Consider the following 22,706-nt stretch of genomic DNA (forward strand, 5'->3'; position numbering starts at 1 on the left):
TATTAATAGCCAGGGAATCAGCTCCGTGTCAGCTTCTTTGTTCCCTGATATTTGAAATGGGGGGAAAGAAAGAGGAAAAAAAAATCAAATCCAGGCTTGGCGGGGGGGTCACCAGTCCCTGAACGCCCTCCTCCACGAGGCAAGATTCCCCTCCTCCTTTGGGAAAGACACTGAGATGTGCACTCAGCTCCTGGGCCACACTGAGGTCCTTAACCAGAAACACATGTGCATCAAAGGCTTGGATTGAAAGCGACACATTTGAAAACAAAAGTACAGCAGAAATTCGCTTATCCTCACTTTCCTAATCCGCAAACTCTGTAATTCTCCCCAAAGTCCCTCAGGCTCTGCTCCAGCCCCTGCCTCCTCAAAGTCTCTCCCCCCTGTGGCTCAGCGCAGGCCTCCCAGCTCAGGCAGAAGGGAGAGCTCCTGTTACCGAGACTTCGACCGCCTTGTAAAAATACACCTTGGCACGCTCTGCCTGCACCCTGGGAAGCCTTATCGCCAGGACTAAACAAATGTGCACAATCAAAATAATAGTCTGAGATGTCAAAATAAATGAGCAGGGGACATCTGGAAGTATGGCTCCCCGGAGTTTTTTCTTCCCCTCCCCCTTCCCCAAGTCTTCAGATGCCTAGGGGCTTGGCAGTTCAGTGGCTTTGGTCACAGGTGAGAGACTTACTGCCCTTACATCACAATAGGCCCTTTGAAAATGCTTCTTATTTTTGGCCCTAGGTCCAGGTTTAGAGTCGACAGGCCCTCCCCCAAACCAAGGACACCAACATTCGTTCTCTAGTGAAGCTGGCTGGACACTGCCAGGGTGGCATGCTAGAGGCATCTGGTCTGTGTCCTTCCAGCCCTCTCCCCACCCCAGGCAGGGTCTTAAACCAGTGCAAGGAGCTGAGGGGCAGGGATGTCTCTTCTGCACTTGAGGCCTTCAGAGAAGGATAGCTTCATAATCTTTCCAAATAATTCTGATTGCTAATAACTCCAGGCCAAAGTTCTTCTTGCCTCAACTCTCTGATATCACTTAAGATAGGGGTGATTAAAAAGTTACTTTCCTGTCATCCGTGAGGGTAAAGTCCCATTGCCCTGCATGAGACGGTGGATCCTCCAGCAGGACCATCTTCTGAGTGGACTGATGCAACACTGCACAGGAAGACTGCCCAGGACAGCCCTTAAAATCACATGCCATCGTCTGGGCAATTTCCAGGCAGTGTGTCCCTGTTCCTGATGGATTCCCTCAGAGGCTTCCCAGAAGCACTTTCAGAGCCACCTTTGATGTGGGTCTCGTTTAGGACTTAACACAACCTTCCATCCATCAACAGCAAGCTTTAAAGCCACTGGCACTTCCCTGTGAGTTCAGAGAAATCAAACCAGCTCTGGTGACTCTGGTCTTAGGTGTCAGGTGTTGTACAAGGTTGAAAGGGCAGCTAGCCTGCTGCATGTCCTATGGGCCTCATACTTCCCATCTGGGGTCAGTATGGGTGAGCTTTGAAGTCCTTCCCAGCTCTGATGTTCTATGGTTCATAACTTGGGAGACAGGAAACCATGTATTTACCTTCCCTGTGCCTTGTTTCTCAAAGCATCGTCATGGGCCACACCCATCAGAATCAGCTGGGGTGATGGGCGGTAGAGAGGTGAAGAGTCAGGTAGAAGAGAGAACGAATATGACTTCTAAGGCTAAGTCGTAAAAAAAGGCAATAACATTTCTACCTTATTTGTGGGAATACTCATTCTTGGAGCCCTGAGCGGCCATGTCTGCCATGAGCTGCCATGCTCAGGATGTCTGACCATCTTGAGGCCACCATGCTGTGAGGAAGCCCAAGACACAGGGAGAGGCCTTGCCTAAGGTACCCTGGCCGACAGTCCCAGCTGATCCCAGCCTTCTAGTTCCCAGCTGCCAGACATGTGAGAGGACGTGATTCCAGATCATTCTAGCCCTAATCATTTCCAGTCACCCCAGCCCATTCATGCCATCCCAGCAGAGGCTCCAATCCAGATGTTGCTGAGAAGAGAAAAGCCCTCTTCGGTGCACCCTGTCTGAACTCCTGACTTACATAGTTTTGTGAGCATGTGGAAGTGGTTGTTTTATGCCTGTCAATTTTGAAGTGGTTTGTTACATAGCAATAAATAACCAGAATGTGTGCCGATAACTGACATACATATGGGCATTCAGAACTGGGGTCTGAGTGTCCACTGTTTGGAGAATGGCAGCCCCATCTACTGCAATGAGCTTGAGGCCTGCTTACTTACTTGGTGAGGCCAGACATGGAAAGCCCCAGGGATAGCCCCTTTCTGGCCCAGTGTCCACACATGCAGCCAGACAGGGGCCTGGAGGCTTGGGAGATGACCAGGCCTCAGGGTCCCCCTCCCTTCTCTCCACAGATGCCTGGAATACTGGCCTCCCAGGCCTCACACATGAGCCCAGGGCTGCCTTCGCCTGTATCAAGGGGACCAGGACTGTTTAGTCTGCTGGGCACATTCCTGGATTTTAAAAATAAATAGCAGATTATGAGCGACTTAGTCGGATGCTGTCATTAGGCCAGGCCAGAGGCTTCTGAGGTGTCCCTTGGGAGGGAGCAGCAGGAAAGTCAGGTTGGAGGTGTTTGCCTGAGACTGGGATCTCTGTCTCAGCCGTAATTTATAGTGGAGATGCTTCTAGCCCTCTCTGGGGTCTCAGAAGTTCTAATAATACTATGAATGACAATACGATAATGATAATAATCATTACCACTTATTGAAAGCACTGACTGTGTGTCAGACACAGTGCTAGGTAATTTATATATAGTCTCTCGATCCTCACAACAGTCACCATTATTAGGCCCACTATACAGATGAAGAAATCGAGGTGTAGAGAGGTGAAATAACATTCTCAAGGCCATATGCCTAATAAGCGGTGACAGATTGTGTGCAAGGCGGTCTGACTCCCATGCTCCCACTCTTAACCACTATGCATCTTGCCTCTCCAGGCCTCGAAATAGACAGCAGCATCCCATGTCCTCAGCCACCCTAAACACACACACGCACACACCCATCACCAGCCTTTCTGCTGTTCCCAAGGCCCTTTCCAGCCTACATGGAGCCATTCTCCACTGTGACTCCCTTTTTCCATTTCACCCTTCGCTAGATCATTTTATGCCTCTATTCCCTCTGCTAATTCAAACTAATTAAAGTATAAAATAGAATAATTGCTTCCATCCCCATACATTTTTCCCATCTACCCTGAGTATAGAGTTAGATTCCCTTTCTGGGAGTGGCCAGGCTGACAAGTTGGGTGGAAACTGGGGCTATCAAGTTTCTTTTCATCTTGTGACTTGCTTTTTTACTTGGCTCGTCGCCTGATTCTCCCTGGTCCCACCGTCTGACTTCCATTAGACACTGAGGATATGGTAGCGACTTGAATTCCCTCCCATAACATCTGCTGGTCGATTCGCTGTTGAGGAAGCTGGGGTGGACTTTGTAGGGAAGAGTCAGGCATCCTATCCGTGGAGCACCTGGGCAATTAGTAGGATCGGGGAATTGGTTCCCTAATGTTCCCCTGGGACTGGCCAGCATTGGGTCTATTAACAGTACATTAACATCGACTTGTTAGGCAGTGGCACTAACGACCCAACACTTCTTACTAGTCCTATTTCTTAATTACATTTAATTAACTGAGAGAGAGAGAGAGAGAGAGGGAGAGAGCACACATGAGCCCATACTGGATTGTTCTAGCTCTGTGGGGAGATGAAAACCTGTCTAGGCAGAACTGGAGGGCAGAGACTTGGTTCTACTCTCTTGTGGCGTCAAGGATACAATAGGTGCAATGATTTGGGGGAGGGGGAGGGGAACAGGGAGACGAGCTGGGGACATGGTGAAGGTAGGGGTGAGAGTAGGCTGCCCAGAGATTTACTGGAAAGTGAGGCGGTGGGAAACCCCATTCCCACGGTGTCTTATAAGGTCTTAGGTCTTTTAGGGAACTCCAAATTGTTAAATGACTGCCTCAAAACAGGAATCTGCTTATCCACAGACGCCAGCGTTTCTACCGTCATTGCAGTGTTTACCCTTCGGGGAAGGAGTTCATATGGGCATGCAGGGACTCATAAAACTTGTTCAGAAAGTTCTTTTGGTCTAACCTCAAGGCTGTTTCCTGTGCTTTGGGGGTTGTCTTCTGGAGACGGAGAAGAGTCCTGATCCCAAGACCTTAGACAAGTCTCTTTAAGGTCTGAAAGAGCCTCTAGAGAGTTCGATTTATTATCTCCATCCTTCAAGCTGAGGAAACTGAGTCCCTGCGAAGTTCAGGGTCTAGGTCAGCCAGCTGGTTAGAGGTAGGCCAGGACTAGAACACAGGCCTCCTGGCTCGGCCTGTGGCCTGCCGGGTGTGCCGCCACTTAGCTTCCTCCTAATCACCACCCACGGTCACCACCCTCCTGAGTAATGGGATCATAAAGGCTGAAAGCTGGGACAGGCTGTGAGGAATCTGAACGATGAGTATTCTCGGTGCGTGAGGTGGTGTGAAAGGAATTCCCCTCTTGCTGTCTCAGCCAAGCCTCACAGCGACCTTCGTAAGACATACTGAGGTGACGTGACTTGTCTAAGGCCACCCGGTTATAAAATGTTGAGAGCTTCAGACCTCAGTTAGAGCAAAAGCTGAACTAGAATCCACGTCATTTGACTTCATTTCCATTGACTGTTCTCTTGCCACACATTCAACTGTTTCCTTTAAGAGGTCCGAGCTGTCTGTGAACACCCGGTGTACTCTTGGCCGCTTGGCCTCAGACAGATGGCCCTCCTGAGGTGTTCCTGGCCTTCAACCCTGGACCCAGCCCCTGGTGAAATCACCGGGCTACCTACTGCCCCATGGCCTGCGGCTCTCCAAGTGACAGGCCTCCGAGCTCCACCACCAGTCCCCCCTCCGACTCTGCCCGCTGATCACGGCTCCACCTGGCATAGGGATCTCCCTTGACTAATATCTCACCTGATTCAAGATAGCCCCATGGCATTCAACCCAAATTCTTCCTATATCTGCTCAGCACGACTGGCTACTACTGAGCCCTTCTGTTTGGTGCCAACTGACAGGAACCAGGCAGCAGATGCAGAAGGTGAGACCAAAGGAGGGATTATTTAGAAATAAGCTAGGCCGACACTTGGTTTAGCCAGAGCTGATGCTCTCAGAGACGACATCAGATATGGTTTCAAGAGGTCATTGTATTCCCTGAAGGCCACTTATCAGCCTCCAGCCCTCCTCTTTGGCCACGTTTTGAATTCAATTTCAGAAATCATCTCATTTGACTAAAAGATATGCAGCCGAAATATGTGCCTTGGCATCTTCTCAGTTCCGCTGAGGTCTCACCGGTCACCTCTATTTGCCGCCTCTGCTTTTCTACTTCATGGGGTTCAGAGAACCCAAGAAATAATTTTTATCCAGAGTTACCAGCCTGGTCCTCGGCCATACATAACGTCTTTTGAAAACATCATGTTAACGTAGGTCTATTTGATCCCAGTGACTATCCTTTAATGCACCGGTCTAGGGGGCTAGCTCTCCACCCACCCTTCTATCTGTAGATTTCTGCAGAAGCATCTGGAATGGTGTTCATCAAATGTTAACATGGTGTTACATTTGGGGGTGTGGGGTTTGGGAACTTGTTATTTCCTTTTCTGTATGTACTGTTTGAATTTGTATGGTGCCCACCTATCAGTTTTGTTTAAGAAATAACCTTTTGTCTTATAAACAAAGAAAAATAGGAAGGAAAGGCAGAGGATTTATAGCCTCCAATCTGATGATAAAGATTTCCTTGTTAGACTGTAAGCAACTTAAGGGTAGTGACCAAGTCCCATTCATTTTGATGTTTTTCCAGTACATTGTTCCCCATAAATACATGCCCAGTAATTTTTTTTGGGGGGGGTTACAAGTTTGCATCTGGACTTGTTTACGCCTCAACCATGGGGGTTACAAGAAAGAAGGTAAAAAGACAGGTGGGTTCAAGAGGATCTGGATGTAATTTGCATACAATTAGCATATGGTTTGTGTCATCTCTTCTCAGGAACTAATTTTCAAGTTAAAGTTGCATCCCTGCTTCCCTTATGCCATCATGTGCCCATTCACCTCTTCTTTCCTCCACTCATCCCTTGTCCCTGATTCAGAATTCACACATACAAAGAGGGAGGAGGGAAAGAGAACTCTGGGCAGGGTGAACTTGATGACAGACACCTGGAATCTTTGCAGAGTATTTTGAGAATGACACCTGAGTGGGGAGGTACCCTGAGAAAGCTCACTGGTCCTCCAGCGCCACGTCCTTGTCTAGCCTCTAAGTCAGTGTCCTCAGCACCAAAACAGGTTCACAGTCCTTCCCCTTTTTCTTTGGCCTTTATCTTACTTACCATGTTCAGGTCAGTGTCAAGATCACCAGTCCTGCTGACTGTTGACCCGCTGACTGAATGAATGGAAGGTGTCAGCCTTTCCTAAGGTCTAAGCTTTGCTTCCTGCACCGCCACTGATTTGGGGGATCCCCTGTCCTTCTCTTGTCCTTCACCATGGCTCTCCCTGCATTTGCCTTCTCTCTGCTCTCACATATTCAGGTCAAATATAACCCAAAGGAATAACATTTCATCCAAGAGGGTGTGGAACCCACTCAGGTGTTACCCGGAAAAGGACAGAATTCGATTTCTCAGGCCTTCCCACCTCTGCAGAAAGAGCTGCAGCTTCCCAGAGCTGGCCAGCTTCTACCCTGCCTCAGTCTAAGACTCAGCCCAAGACTTTTATCTCCTCCTGGGGACCTATCTTGGGCCTATCTCTCCCAGCCTGGAGGCCTGGGTTATTTACACCTCTTTGGCTCCCTTGAGCAGCAGACTGTCGGCTCAGGAGCAGTAAATCTACCTCCTAATCACACCGAGCTGCCGCATGCAGTCTGGCCCGTTCCTGTGGGGCTGTTCATCACGTGCTGAGATGGGGTCTGTGGCCTAAAGAGAGGCTCCAGGAAGTGGCTGGCCCCAACTGCTTCTCTCTGACTCCCTGCAAAAGCTTCCTAGGACCCCTGAGCAGCAGGCCCAGGGGTCTCTCTTATTTGATGGAATAGCTTCTGAACAAAGGTCACTGGTTATCTGCTCCTCCTGGGCTCTGGAAAGGAGGGATGTGTGTCAGCACTTACTTGTCTCTCAGACATAATGTATAGGTAGCGCTGATCAATGGAGAAGGCCATGTCCCGGAGGATGGGGCTCCCATCTTTGAGCACGGAGACCATCTCATATTGGACCCCACCATGGGGGGGACCATCGGCTCGAATCTGCAAAAGAAAAAAGGGCATCTGTACTCAGTGGTCCCCTGTGGGTTTACCTGCAGGTAGTTTATAGAAGATAATCCCAACATCCTGCCCCCCAAGCGCTACCCTGAAGCAGGTTAGGTTACAGGGAAGACAGAGGTGCTTCTTAATTCCAACAGCCCAACTTCCACCAAGAGGAATCCTTTTCCAAGCAGTCTGAGTGTGCTGGTCTGGGACTTCTGATGGTGAGTTTATTTGTGTGCACGTATATGTTTTTAGGTGTGATCTGAATATCCCTATACGGTTATTCTTGTGTGTGTGTACATATATTTATAGCACTGCATGATGAGGGTGTGTGGGAGTGTGCGCTTGTGCACACTTATTTGTGTTTGGGGTAGGAGAATCAACACCTGCACCGAGTGTTTTTGCCTCGGGCAAGTAAGAGAGGATGGTGGGACCAGCATACAAACCATCAGAGAGCTGGTCATCAAGAGATTCAAGATTTTAGGATCTCAGAAAGGTCTTTCTGACCCCAAACATATCCCCTGAATGTGTGCAAATCCACCAGGAGATTTTGGTGAGCCGGGAATCCCTGAGAACAAAAATCTGAGAATCAGCCTTGGAGCCCATCCCAGGATAAGAAGTCAGAAAGGACTTGGAGGTCATTTAGTCTGGTGCCTGTCAGCCCTGGATATACATTAGAGTGATCTGGGGAGTTTAAAAAAATATACGGCTGGATCCATTCATCAGAACCTCTGTGCTTGGGGCCCTGGCATCTTCGTTGGGTTTCAAAGCTTCCCAGGTGAATCTAGTGAGTGGCCAGGGTCTAAAAGCACTGATTGTAGTCCAGTGGTTTTCAAACCAGCATGCCCTGAGAACCACCTGGAGGGATTGGGAAAATGCACCCCTGGGCCCACCCCAGCGTTTCTGATTCAGTGGGAATGAGGCCTGAGAACTTTCATTTCTAACAAATTCCCAGCTGATGTAGATGCTGCTAGACTGGGGGTTTGAGAAGTGTTCCTCTAGTCTAAGCTCTACACAGAATTTGGAAATTCAGCGGAGAGAGGTCCCTAAGGACAAAAAGTTGATGGCAGGGAGTCCATAATTTGAATGTGCTCTCACCACTAGGTTTCCTGTTCCCAGCACAGCAGCTGACTCTTGACCAGTATTGCCAACCCTGGCTTGTTTCTTTGTCCTCCGTCCAACTAAACCCCCTCTAGCTCAAGCTCACTTTCCCCATGAAGCCTTCCCCAGTCTCTCCACCACACTAATTGCTCCTCACCCTGATGGCTTTTTATCCACCAGACATTTTGTCCTGGGATTATAATCAATTGACTTGTTCGTCGTATACGCACTAGCTAACGTGTATTGACTACCTACTTAAATTGTTCTCTAATTGTCTCGCATGTGCGTAAGTCTGCCAACATTTTGAAGGCAGGAAGGCTTTCTATTTCTCTGAGGACGAGCCTCTGAGGACTAGAATGGAGCTGGGAACAACACAGCTGGTGATGGATAAAAGGGAATGCTTGAGAAATGCTTGTTGAAAGGACATGAACTATGAACCAACTGATAAAGTATCGTGGGCTCTTTAGTGCTAAATCAAAGTGAGGTCAAAAGACAATTTTCTGTGGACAATTTTAAGCTGAAGTCTTTCCCTCCTATACCCTTTGATTTCTCTCTTGGACTTCTAACCATCTTCTTCCCTCTGCCCATTTCTCCCACCCCACCGAGGGCTCCTGAGAGCAAGGACCATGACTTATTCATTGCAAGGGCTAAGCTTGGTGCCTGACGCCACAATAAACACGCAAGGATGGATGAATGGATACATGTTCAGTTTTTATTGGCTGAGTAGAGAGGATCAAGAGCATTATTTCTTGCAGAGTTGGGAGGGTAGGACCAGTGCTTCTATTCAATTTTTTCTACACTCCTGAGAATCTGTGTACTTGAGGGGCCTGAGCCAGGGTGTGATCTGTGCCCAGAGTTGGGCTGGATTGGAGTGAGTGAGACGCAGACCACGAGCCCATTGTGGGATGGGGCACAGTGGTTCTGGAGTTCCTAGTGGCAGAAACAGCACTTTCCTGCCTGAGGCCCCGGGCCTAGACCCCAGGAATGGGAACAATGGAGCAGGGCTAAGAGTCAGAGGTACCAGGTTCTCCTTGTCTGCTTTGATGGGTGACTTGGGGAGCTCTGGGCTTAAAGATGAGGAGGTGACCTCAGTGGAACCGAAGAAACTCTGCTCTCAGCCATTCCTACCCCAGTAACTCCCCCCTGTGGGTTGGACTGTCCTTCTCTCCTAAGCTCCTCTTTCAACCTTTTTTCTGCCTTTTTAGTGGCTTCCTGCTGTTCCAAGCTGTTGCCTTGGCAACTGTCACTAAAGCCCCTCCTTCCAGGGGAGGGGTCAGGGGGTCATTTAATTCATTCTCATAGGGCAGAGGAAGACTCTGGGGTCAGGAATGATGGTGTGGGGCTGAGGCTACTGCCTTCCACCCTGGAGCAAATCTCATGATGGATTCAAGCAGAGGGAAGAAGAAGGGTCTCAGTCTGGGAAAATGCCCCACAATTAAAATAGTTCCCCTTAACCTTCAGAGCAGCATTCTCTCTCAGATGGACAAATCCAAAATTTCCATGAGATCCTTCTAGAAATATAGTAGCTTTTAATCACAAAAGTTCTCGGGCTATTGCAGGAGGTAGGGGGAGATGTGATAGTCATGACTTCTTGTTGGCTTAACCTCAATATTCCCTCTCCATAAAATGGGAGAGTTCAAGCTCTGCTTTGTCCTCCAAATGGGAAATGTCCCAGTGCTTCTCACCACCCTTCGTGTGACAGCTGCTCCTCTCCAGGGATGTTTCAGTCTCCTCCGGGCACTGGCTCAGACCCAGGAACTGAGGAACCATCCTCCCACGCCAGGGCCAGCCCAGGATCTCCCCACCTGGGGAGGCCGGTTAACCCTCTGCCAGGTGAAGCAGCCTCGTCCCCAAGAGCCTGGGCACACAAAGTCAGAAGGAGGAAAGCCATGTCTGGCCCTTTGTGGTCCCCAGGACTAGATGGTACCCATGGCAAGGTTGGAGCTGAATTGAACCAAAGATGATTTATCATCACATACTCTGCTGCATCACAGTTAGGACTAATCCCAGCCATTAACTTTTTTCTGAATAAGCGACCTAAACAGTATTTTTTTTTTTTTTCTGTCTACAATCCCAATCTTTCAATAAAGCAGTTGAAGCCAGAATCAAACCTACATAACTCTCGGACATCAGAGCTGAAACTAAACCAGTACAGAAAATGTTCTTGGTACTGAACCTGAACTAAGCTATCCTATTTCATTCAGTCTAAATCCCTGGAATGAAGAGCGGTATTGCCTAAGAAGTCTGTGCACCCCTACTTACTCCCTCATCCCATGCTATCTGCCTTGAGCTGGTGCAGCTCTCCAAGATACCAACAGGAGGACAGAGAAGATGGAGAAGGGGGCCAGGAGGCTGGGGGTCAAAGGGAATGAGGTGGGGGCAGGGCGGGCAGGCAGAAGCCAGGGGAGGCCAACTGGACGGCAGAGTCTTTCCCTTCCCTAATTCCCTTTGCTCCCTCCAGGCAACACACCAAAGTGGGACTCAGGGTTCCTGGGTTTCTGCTCTGACTGTGTTCTTGTCTGGGCTTGATTTCTGCCTAATGGTACACTTTTAGGTCAGCTACCTCATCTCCCCAAGGCTCAGTTTTCCTCTCTGAATAACACGAAGGAGCAATCTTCTCAGGGTCTATCACAGGAGAATCACAGACTTATGAAGACTGCCAGAGCTGTAGGGCTTTGGAGCCCATCTCATCCACGCGCTTCCATTCACGGACATAGCTAGTCAGGGGTGGACCTGGGGCTCCCACCAGCTCCAGCCGGTGTGGTCCAGAGGAAAGCGCATGGCTGATGAAGAGAACACCCTGTGACTGAGGAGGGACAAAGGTGGGCCCTACTGTAATTCAAGCACACGAGTCCCCATGTTTCTCTGTCTCGGATGGGAAGTTTTGAGGTTCAGTGTTGTCCTCCATCCTTGCCAGACACAGGGTGGTGGTGGAGACTGTGACAGAGTCCCAAACAAAATTGGGATTTTAAAATGCAACACAGGGCTTCCCTGGTGGTGCAGAGGTTGAGAGTCTGCCTGCCGATGCATGGGACACGGGTTTGTGCCCCGGTCCGGGAAGGTCCCACATGCTGTGGAGTGGCTGGGCCCGTGAGCCATGGCCGCTGAGCCTGCATGTCCGGAGCCTGTGCTCCGCAATGGGAGAGGCCACAACAGTGAGAGGCCCCCGTACCGCAAAAAAAACAAAAAAAAAAAAAGAAAAACTGCAACAGATTGAGTCTATTCTGTGGTATCCTACAAAGTGAGTTCTCTTCAGCTTCTGAGCTTGTGTCTCCAGGGCCAGGTTTCAATGACCACAAGGACAACAGTACACTGAAATAGGCCATGAATCTAATCCAAGAGAAGGGCACTATCAGACCAAGTTGCACAGGCCCCAGCCAGGCATCCAACCAGGCAGAGGAGGAGCATGGAGAAGGGTCAGAGGAGGGAGGTGATTCACACAGGGGAAAGCCAGTCACTTCAACCCATCTTTCTACTTGGGCTCCTCCTCTCCTGGAAGGGCTTGACCTCAGCAGACATGCAGAGCTAGTGGTGTCAATTTGCTTGGACAAAGCTCAGAAGGTGGGATAAGAAGGGCAGTGTGCTGCAATGGAGGGTGACAGTCTCTACAAAGATGAGCAAAAGACAAAATGTGCCTAAACCATTGTACAAGGAGATTTAGGCTAGCTCTAGTAAGAATTCCTGTCATGAGGAGCCCTGACTACAGAGTGGGTGACCACAGAAGACTGTATCTTCTTTCTCAGGAGAGTTCTGAACATGGGATGACTTCTTTTTTTTTTTTTTTTTTTTTTTTTTTTGCAGTACGCGGGCCTCTCACTGTTTTGGCCTCTCTCGTTGCGGAGCACAGGCTCCGGACGCGAGGCTCAGCGGCCATGGCTCACGGGCCCAGCCGCTCCGCGGCATGTGGGATCTTCCCGGACCGGGGCACGAACCCGCGTCCCCTGCATCGGCAGGCAGACTCTCAACCACTGTGCTGCCAGGGAAGCCCCGGGATGACTTCTTTTGCTTCATGGTTAAATGTGGCCCTGCCTGAAGGTAGTGAGGATGATCTTGGTGGATTTTCAAAGGGCCCTGTTGGCCTAAAGAATTTAATAGCTACCACTTCTATTGCTTTTACCATGTGCTGGGTGCTGTCGAAAGTACTTAACAAAAATGAACTCATTTAACCTGTACAAGAACCCATGAGGTAAACATTGTTATTATTCCCATTGTACAGATGGGAAATTGGAGGCATGGAGAGTTATGTGACTTTCCCAAGATCACACAGCTAAAGGGTGGCAGTATTGGGTTTCCCACATAAAGCCTGATTCTCAGCCACTCTGTGTCTCTCCTAAGAGATAATAATGTGTGAACACAGCCGTTCACTGCAGCCGAGAACAGAGTAGATGGGCAGATGAGAGTCCAAATCCTCTCTTCAGCTGCTCTTCCTCTTTCAGACCCCAAAGAAAGAGGAAGTGGCCAAAGTGGGACAAACACCTACTTCCTAGAGGCAACAATAAACTCAGAGCCTAATTTGGGGGGACCTGCTGGGAGGCTAAAAGGTAGTTTATCAGGGCTGTCTCTGGGGCAGGAGGATGTGAGGTGAAAACCAGGGGAGATTTACTGTCTGGTCCTCCTGGTGGGAGGGGCCTCTTTGAAATGAGAATGAAATAGTAATCCTATTAGTAGTAGCTTTCCTTTAAATCACAGCTAGGTCTGTACAGAAATTAATGACAGCCTCTTTATTTGACTATCCAATTTAAATCAGCATATCCAATTAACTAGCTTATCTGCAGGCCCCTCCAAACTCTTTTTCTTATGCATCAATTTCTTCCCTAGTTAGTCCTAAATTATGGAGCTTTTACTTGGGATTTGACACTCTAACATCACTTTATTATCATTATTATTATTAGCAGTAGTAGTAGTAGCAGTAGTAGTATCTCTTTTTTGCAAGAGCTGCTGAAGTGCAATAGAATTGGGAATCTTCTTGGGCCTCTCAGTAGGAAATACATTGGTTTGAGAGACATCACCACACAGAGGGAGGCACTGGTTTGCATCCGCAGGGCTGGGATCTAATCCCAGCTTTCTCAATAATCGGCTATGTGACTTCAGGCAAGTCACTTCACTTGCTTGTGTGATAGTTTCTGTGGCTGCAAATTTCGGTACTGTCCAATATTCATTCAGGACATGCCTCCCGTTAGCCAGGCCTGTGCTAAGAGCCGGGGACACTTCGAGAAAGGATCCCCTTAGGAAGCCCCAGGAATGGGGAAGCAGACAATCCAATCAGTCCTCACATACACCTGGGCCACCCCGTGTGAGAGGAGGTTTGCATGGGGATCCCAGGGAGGCCGGCATGGAGGGCAGGGCAGCACCTCACCTGGACTGAGGGGAGGGCTTCCTGGAGGAGGTGATACCTAAACTGAAAAGTAGGAGGGGAAGGAAATGTGAGTTTTTTGGAAACTTTAGAGTGTGATATAAATATAAAAGTGTTATTGTTATGTCCAAGCCCAGATTTCTTGGAAACTTGGTTTGTCAGACCTGAGTATTTGGAGAGGATGAGGTTTTTGACATGTAGTCATTGAGGGCTCAACAACAATTTCAGCAGGTCTCATCACCATGTGTCCTAAAATTCCCTTTGGAGGAGGCCTTTATTATTTGATTTTATCTCTGGCTTCAGGATTCTGGGCTTATGAGTGTTTGTGTGTGTGTGCGCGCGTGTGTGTATGTGTATATGTATATGGGTGTGTGTGTATACTTTGAGACCTTTAAAGAGGGGAAAGGTGAAGAAGGCCTGGTGCTGCTCAGACTGAACTTGGGAATGAGTTAACGAGCAAGTGTGTCTGCAGCTGTGCACTGAGTGGCGAGGGCGAGGATTCATGCCGAAGTTTATTTTTGTAGAGTTTCATGACCCGAATTATTTATAGATTGAAGTCTTTGGTAAAGTCAGTCTCTGAGATTCTTCCTCCCTCTATCCTGCACACACTACACGTGCATGCATACATAGATACACACACACACACACACACACACACACACACACAGAAGCGGCAGCAGTGACTTCCAGGGTGCCTCTGGCTCATGTCCCCTCTCAACCCCCGAGGTGTGCAAACGTTAACTATCCATGCGGAGTCACAGTCCAGTGGGCCGAAGCTCCCTGGAGAACCGCTGGGAGCCTGCCCCTAAATGCTTGGATGATTGGAGAGGAACACAGGAGCCTGGAAAACTTGGCCTGTGGGTTGCACGGAGCCAGGAGAGATGAGGAAGAGGGGGGAAGCCAAGGACCCCTCCTGTCCGCGAGAAGGAAGGAGGTCGCCAAGGTGTGCTAAACTTTGAGAATTCTGGCTGCCCTCACCTTTGTGTACATGCGCACACACATCCTCCCACACACGTGCAAATGATTCCAGCACTGGTCCCCAGTGAGCTGTCGGCCAATCACGGGGCTTTGACACTGGAGATTGACATTTCCATGTACAACTATTTCTATTTCTGTGCATGTCAGGAATCTGCCCTAGATATTAAGCTGGGGGTGGGTGAGCTAGCAGAGGGGGTGCACGGGGCTAGAGGCTCCTGGAGTTTAGAAGCCCAGCCCATGGTGGGCTTTCTCCTGGAAGGGAGGGAGGAGGTCCCTAGAGGAACCATCTGTCTCTGGACTTCTGCATCTTGGGACAGTCTAAGAATTCTGGCTTATGAGGACCGGGGATGTGGTGGATATTTATTGAGCGTGTACTCTGAGCAAGGTTTGGGGGTTAGCTCGGGGAGGTTGGCTGCAGTGGGATTCCCTTCTAAATCATGGCTTCTTTGCTTCTCATCAGCCAGGGGTAGACGACCAAGCAATCACCATCCAGCGGCCCACAGAACCGCGAGGAACAGCCTCTCTTCACACCTTCCTGGGGTGAAGGACAAACTGCACTTTACAAGGGCACCAGCTGCTGTCCCAGGGGCCTCTCCCTTTACGACTCAGGGGAGAGTGACATCAAGTCCCAGAAGCACCAGAATCCAATCTCTTGGTTCTCGCTCTGTCAGGCATGGCTTGGAGCTCCAAGGCCCAGGACAAGGGAGTAGAGCTTATAGAGCTGAATGACATGGGGCAGCTCTGGAGCACAGGGCTCTGACCCTAGATCAGCCCCACCTTTCAAGGCTGCTTGGGCAGGTCAGGAGGCTCTGGGAACAAGCTGAAGCTGCCAGGGGCAGAGGAAACACTTGATTGTTCTGGGAAACAATAAGATAAACACAGCGAGGGATGGAAGAAGCATTAAGCAGCCTCAGATGAAATCAAATCATGCAGCAGCAAAGCAATAATTCACCAGAAGTGCACAGAGTTGGGGGGAGCACAGAGGGGTAGCAGGAGGAATTCATAAAGAATAATGAGCATCTCCTGCTAAATCGGAATCTCTGTTTACCCAAAACTCTAGCAATGTTGGACTCTCGGAATCTCCATTCAAGGTATCACACCCAGGTTACCAGCCTGGGGATGCCCTGGCTGTATCGGGATAGAATCTAACCTCTTAGGCTTTTTGAACTGGGAATGATTTAGAAGCAACCTTTAGGGTCCATGTGGAGGCAATGCAGCCTTCACCGAGCTCTGGAATAGGATGCAGTGAAGATGAGGCATATTGACATATGCCCAAGGTTAACTACTACCTTGGAAAATTTCCAGGGGGAGCTGCGGGGCGGGGGGTGGTGGTGGGGCAAAGGAAACTAGCACTTCCTAGAACTGGACATATAGAGGGCTTTGAATCGCTTATCTCCCTTTATCAATTAGTTCAACGTATTTATGGAAAATCTATTGAGCATGACAACCAGTGTGCAAAAAGTTGGAGATACAAACATGGCTAATCTTGAAAACTCTGTGCAGTAGACCTTCCCATCTCACAGAATAAGAAATGTAAACTATCTAGAGCAGGATCACACAGGAAGGAGCCCAGCAGAGCTCCAAGCTGCAGCTGCCTGACTGCAAAGCCTGTACTCATCTCTTTCACTCTGCCTCCCTCTGGGGCCTCGGTTTTCCCTAAGTCAAACAAGAGGACAATGCCTGCACTGGGACTAAAAATTACATCTAAAAAGTGCTGGGTGTCCCTGGAGATAACTCCTGGGGAACAAAATAGATCATATAGCTGTCTCCTCCAGTGTGACAAAGAAGGCCACCTGCAGCTGGAAAAGGAGCAAAGGGCGGGGCGCCGGAGAGGGTTATTACCCTCTTTAATTAACTCATTCTTTTCAATGGCCTAAAATTGCGCCGCACTTTATAATCTGCAACAGTAATCTCGTGCTTTCATTAACGCTGAGGATGGCATTTCGGGCTGGAAGGATGGGAAGGGAGGTCTAGGTTTGTGAGCACGGCTATCTGACACTGGGCTTGTGCCTGAATGCAGGAGACTCCCTGAGATTTTAAAAGGAAAAGTCATTTTAAAAAAACGCATGTGGCATGTGTCTACCATGGTGCAGAAAATGCGTGGTAACTGAGAGAAGCACATCCATGTCACTGTATTTCTCTTCCCATTGCTAACGGGCTAGGTCTGAGTCTTTATTGCCTCTTATCTGTGTTACTGCGATAACCTGAGAAATTTCCTTGCTTCCAGCATATTCCTGCTCTAATCTCTTCTACCAAACACTGCCAGATTAATCTTCTTAAAACACTTATTTGATCCTGCCTTTTCTGTATGCAAAATCCTTAAATTTCAGGTGTTTGTAATTTTCTCTCTCGCTTATCTCGGTCTATTTTTTTTTATGATGAACATACACTACTTTTGGAAGACGGAAAAAAAAGGAAATCATTGTATGAATCCATGCACACACACAAAATACCTTTAATTGTCCCTATTGATAATTTAGAAAAGTTCACATGCCTCAATTTGTCACTCAGGGGTCTAGCTAACACGGCCTTCTGACCATTTTCCAATTATGTCCCCAGGTTCTTGGTCTTTACGCCTTTGCTTAAGAATTTATTTTACTTCCTAGATCCTAATCATCCTTCAAGACCCAACCCAAATGCCACCTCCTCCATGAAGCCTGTATTGATTCCTCCTTTGAACTCCGACAGTATCTAGTGTGACTCTTGGCACAGTTACTTGTGAACACGTGCAGTTATCTTTCCTAAGATTGTAAGTCCCTAGAAAACAGACACAATGTTTTGTGCAGCTCCATATGCCTCACTGTACTGGGTACTACTGTGTACAGAGCAGGACCTCAATAACACAGGCTGATGAAATGGATGGATTCTTGTTGCTGAAACCAGGCAGGAGCGGAACAGAAGTCAGAGCCCACATTTATTTAACCCCTATTATTGTTAGATACCATGCCGAGGGCTTTATACACTTCTTCTCATTTAATTCTCACAAGAACCCTATTATCGCATGTTATAGATGAGAAACTGAGGCACAGAGGGGTGAGGAAACTTCCTCAAGGTCACAAAGCTGGTAGGCAGAGAGTCAGAACTCAACTCTCTAGAAAAGACTGGGGAGAGGAGGGAAACTTGTTCCGTGCATCCCCCTGCCCCCTGCAACCAATTCTTCTGGAACCTGGAGCACAAACACACTGTATGCATTAGTGTCTGTTGAAATGATCTTTTTGGCTCTCGTTGGACCGGTAAGAGCTCTTAGGAGGAAAGTACTATAAACACTCAAGGTGCTGCTCTGAAAAGAACTGCAGGGCCACTAAGCTGGAGCTCTGCTGGCTCAAAGGCAGACGGAGAGCAAGAGTTAAGGTCATGAAGATGGGGTCAGAGTTGGGGTCTGAGAAACAGGGTCAGAGAAGGGAAGGGAAGTGAGGCCAGAAAGCCTCCACCCCCTGAAATCTGGGGCGGCCAGTGCAGTGCAGGGCAGCCCTGTAGGCTTCGGTGTGTCTGACTTCCTGGCAGAGCCCAAGGGCAGAACAGACAGCTGAGGGAGGGTCTAGCTCTTTAAAAGATTCTGTTTGAATAGCTGTCATCTTCACACCTTTCCCCATCTCCCCTCCCAGGAGAGGGACTCTAATAATGAGCTGCTTCATGACAACAGACCCCTAATTAATTCATTGCTATTCTTCTGGGGCCAGATCATTCTAATCAAGGTGGGATGGGGTGGGGCTGGTGAGCAAGGATTGTCTCATCTGCTCGATCTGCCATGGACTCTAGCTGCACGCCCTGGCATTGCTGCTCAGAGACCCTTCCCGGTCACCAACTTCTCTTTGGCCGGAACCCTGCTTCTCCTCGATGCCCGCCCCCTCCTGTGCTGACGCCCCACAGCTGTTGGGCACAGTGCCAGCACGGAGCCCCTGCTGGTGCCTGGGTACAACAGTGAAGCAGGTGCCAGGAGCTCAGTGGGGGCGGGTAGTGAAGGAAGGAAGCCTTGTACGGAGCAAACCTTGTACCGTCTTTTCTGTGAGCATTAGCAGAACATCCAGTGGGCTCAAGGGTCAGCAAAGTGAAGCCCCTGCCCATCCTCCCGACCCCTGAGAGGATCCCACTACCAGGATGCTATGAACTCTTGGGCTCTGGGCAGCCACACACCATGGCACCCAAGGTGCGGCTGCATTTTCGCAGCTGATAGAATTTTTGTATGAGGATGTGAACAGATGAGAGGTATCAGGACGGCAGGGAACTGCTCTAGGGACAATATGAATCAAAATAACTTAAAAAATACCCCCTGCCCCGCCCAAAGGCAGATCACACTTGCAGATGACGGAAATTAAAGGGCACGCAGGTCTTGTCTCTGTGAAGAGGGCAGCCTCTACAGAGGTTTTTCAGTTTCCTTTCTAGATCTTTCAAGCCCCACACTTCAATCTTCCCTTCTGAGAGGTGTTGACTGTCCAGTCAGGGCTGATGTCTTAACTCGCTGGGGGCGGAGGCCACACGGGGGCATTCAGCCAAGGGAGTTAATTCTTACTTTCTTCATCTGTAAAACTGGTAAAAAACAGCACAGCCTACAGGACAAGGCTGTGGTGAGAACAGATTAGATAAGGAATGTGAAAGCATTTGGAACGCTGGAAAGGGCTGCACGGAGATGAAGAATTTGGGGCTGGTTTGCTCTTAATCCATAGACTTGGGTGGGACCAGACTGAGGAGGAAAACTGGGCAGGGAGGGAATTCTTCAGGGGTCCACTGGGGCCATCGGTCACACCCTACTCTCAGTCCTTTCCAAGGGAGCAGCTGGGGAAGGAGGAGGGGTTGTGGAGGGAGCGGAGGAACGCAGGAACCTTTGCACTGTGGGAGCTTGCAGGCTTCTTTTGCAGGCAGCCTCCCTGAGTGCGAAGGGGTGGTTTTGCTGGGGTCTCCTACGCTGGGGACACAGAGGGTGGAGGCCCCTGGGCCCGAAAGGATGGCAGCGTTCTGATTCAGACCCTTTCTACTCTGTGAAAAAGAGAAAAGTGAGGGGGAGGCTCCAGGCCTTTCCCCACAGAGAGAAGGCCGCTCAGGGCAAACCTCCCCACTTCTAATCTGTTCCTGAAAAAGAGCTAGAAGGAGCTGCAGCTTAGCTTTTGTTTAAAGTACTGAAGCATCCCCCTGTCTGCCCCTCGCACACCCCCAACTCCTCTCTATTTTTTTCTCTTAAAAGAGTGTTCCACCTCTCCAGGGACTGGAATCATTAACTGAACAGCACTTTGCCTCTCATAGCTTTTGACAATTTGGCAGTGAGCTGGAAAGTACCAGAGAAACTGCAAAATAAAAAAAAAAGCAGAGGGAGAGAGGCTGGGCAAAAGAGATGTGTCCGAAGGAGCAGCCCGGTGTGTGCCTGGCCCCTGGCTCAACACCGTGATGCTCTGGACCTGCCTCTCTCTTCCTGCCCAGCTCTGTGGCTCAGGGGAGCTCTGGGTGCCCGGCTGTCAGGAAGGTGTGGTCGGGGTGGGCGGGGGAACATCATGTGGCTTCCCATCCGAGCCCCACCCCCTTTGCTGTCACTTAGAGGCTGCCTGGGACTGGCTGGCATCCAATCTAGACAAGGATGCTTCAAGGAGAAGCAGGAGGTGGTGCCCCTCACCCTACCTGACACCTGAACCTCCCGTGACGAGCAGAGGAGGGGCCCCTGAGGGCTGAGGTACGGGGAGACCACGGGGCTGGACGGGGAAGGATGGGCCTTCCTTACAAGGAGAGATGGGCCTTCCTTTGCTGAAAGGCCAAGTCCTGGGCATTTCTGAAGAGGAACGAAAACAGGCGAGGGAAAGGAGGGTCATGGGTTTCCCAGTCAAGTTGTGACAGAAACAGAGCAGAGAAGGAGAGAATTCTGGGGCTTCCTGGGAGGCAACTTAGGTTGGAGCATCTGCAGAACTGCTCTGGACAGTCCCAACCATTAGGAAGCTGATGGCTTTGAGGGGATTGCTCAGAAGGGGCGACGGGTCCCCAGCAACCCTGGCAAGGACCAGAGAACTCCTGAGTCTCCTCCCTTGCTCATGGCTCCTCTCCCCACGCTAGGAATGCCACCTTCTTCAGTAACCCTGGAATGGAGTGTAGCTGCCACTAATTGGGCACATGCTACATGTTGGATGGGGCACCAGGCACCTTACACAAAATATCTACATTAATCCCCCAAACCCGTTTCACTGATGAAGAAACTGGGGCTCAGAGAGGTCAGGTAACTTGCCTTAGGTCACATAGCCAGTAAGTGGTAGACAGAGGTTTTGGAACCTGGGTCAGTTTGATTCTACAATCTTATTAAGCCGCATGCCTCCCCAAAATGCGTTCACCTTTGCCTTGTGTATGACGTTAACATCTTACTGTCTACCATTTTAAGGCTCTTTCTTATTCTGCTATCTGAGCCTCTAGAGAAGTGTCCACAAAAATTATAAATTCCCAGATGTAGAAGCTGAATCTATATAGTTCATTTTATTCAACTTAAAGCACAAAGGGGTTGCTTTAAAAATTGCATTCTATCCTTGAATCAAGTTAGAGCTCCAGAAAGCCACAAACTTGGGCCACAAAAGCTTAACCAGCAAGTTTCACTTTCCTCAATGGCCTTATCTACTTGCTTTTTATTGTTGGTTACTCCATGAGAGTAATTCATTGAATGATAACTGTTACATGGATGTCACGGCCTTGGCACTTTAGTGGAAGTTTATATAAGAAATTACCATATAAAAGAGGCTTCTGATTTTGATGTCAAATTTTTTCCTGGTTTCTGTACAAGTACTCACATGATTAAGTCACTTATGTAATGTCCAGGAATTGTCTCTCCTGAAAAAATAGGTATACTTCTATTGCAGACTAAGAATTCTAGTTCATCTCATTTCCCTTTTTGATTCGGCTGCCAGGATACTCAGGCCAAATTTGAGGCTGGGTGCTGGTGCCCATATTGGCTTTATTCTTAGCATATTTATTTCTGCTCCCCTCTTATGGCTTGAACTATCTAGTTCCATACTGGTTTTCACTACATATGTTTGACAAATCTTTTATAAGTCATCTAATTCCTTATTTGGAAAGAAGTTAGGCTCATGCACTCATATACTCTGTACTGCACACATTTGCATTCTGTTGTCTGTTCCCTTGACGTATTCTCAGGTCTTTGCACTGTGTGCTCATATCTTTTGCCTCTGTGGGCAGGAGCTGGCCAGGGTGTGTTTCTGGACTATTCCCAGGATGGTTTAAGTGTATGTGAGGTCTTGGAAGAGGGGGAAGAAATGAGGAGATTATCACTCACAACTTAGAGCCAGAGGTCAATTTGCATTCTTCTGGGCTAATGAAAACCCATAGATCACTGTGCATCTGGCCCATAATACCGCTCCCTAACTATTTGTAAAACGGAAGAATGAATGAATTAATGAGTGAATGCTTCTCTGAGCCAGGAGGTTCTTCTCCTAGGAGAAGAAAGCAAGGACTGGCAGGAAGCCCCATCTTCAGGCCACAGAAGAGACTCAAGATCACTAGGAGCCCAACGGAGTCCATGCTCCCTGCCCCACCCTTGTCCCCCTACACTTGTCACCTGTGCTGTGTGTGGCAATACTGGGCCAGCGTGCCGGGCACTGGAAGAAGGAGTGGGAAGACGGAAAGAAGGAAGGCAGGAGGAAGGCCTGCCTCTGCGGCCTTTCAGTTCTTCCCCCCTTGAAAGGGAACATGACAGAAATGCTAGCCCACAGCAATTGTGGGACAGAATGCTGGTCCCCAAAATGCCTGCTGTTCACCTCCCACTTGCCCATCTCTTTCTCCCTCTCTTGTGTTTCTCCTGTCAATTCCAGTTTCTCTGCATGTCTACTACCTCTCTTTGTCTTTCTTTGCTGTCTCTCTGCCTCTCTCCCTGTCTCTCTCTAACACACATATGCACCTCTCTCCCCAACCCCCAAGGGAGAATCTCTTGGAGCCCTCCTTCTACCCTCATCTCATGGACTCCAGAGACAGCCAAGAGCAGAAGACCCCGGGATGGAGCACGGGGTGCTCCCACCTTCCAAACTGACCTGCCT

General features: G+C 49.1%; 1 protein-coding gene across 5 annotated transcripts in view; it reads right to left on the reverse strand.

Moving 5' to 3' along the window:
• Positions 1–22,706, reverse strand: part of PLXNA2 (plexin A2) — a 217,226-nt gene that overhangs the window by 113,372 nt on the left and 81,148 nt on the right. For all 5 annotated transcript variants that reach the window (XM_022593506.3, XM_089909135.1, XM_089909141.1 and 2 more), the window contains one exon: positions 7,128–7,262. In XM_022593506.3, coding sequence (XP_022449214.1) covers positions 7,128–7,262 — 135 coding nt within the window. The remainder of the gene's footprint in view (positions 1–7,127; positions 7,263–22,706) is intronic.

The sequence above is a fragment of the Delphinapterus leucas genome, chromosome 1 (genome assembly GCF_059928025.1).
Source record: "Delphinapterus leucas isolate spDelLeu-1000000601 "Yukka" chromosome 1, BTC_Dleu_Yukka2, whole genome shotgun sequence".
NCBI classification, from domain to species: domain Eukaryota; kingdom Metazoa; phylum Chordata; class Mammalia; order Artiodactyla; family Monodontidae; genus Delphinapterus; species Delphinapterus leucas.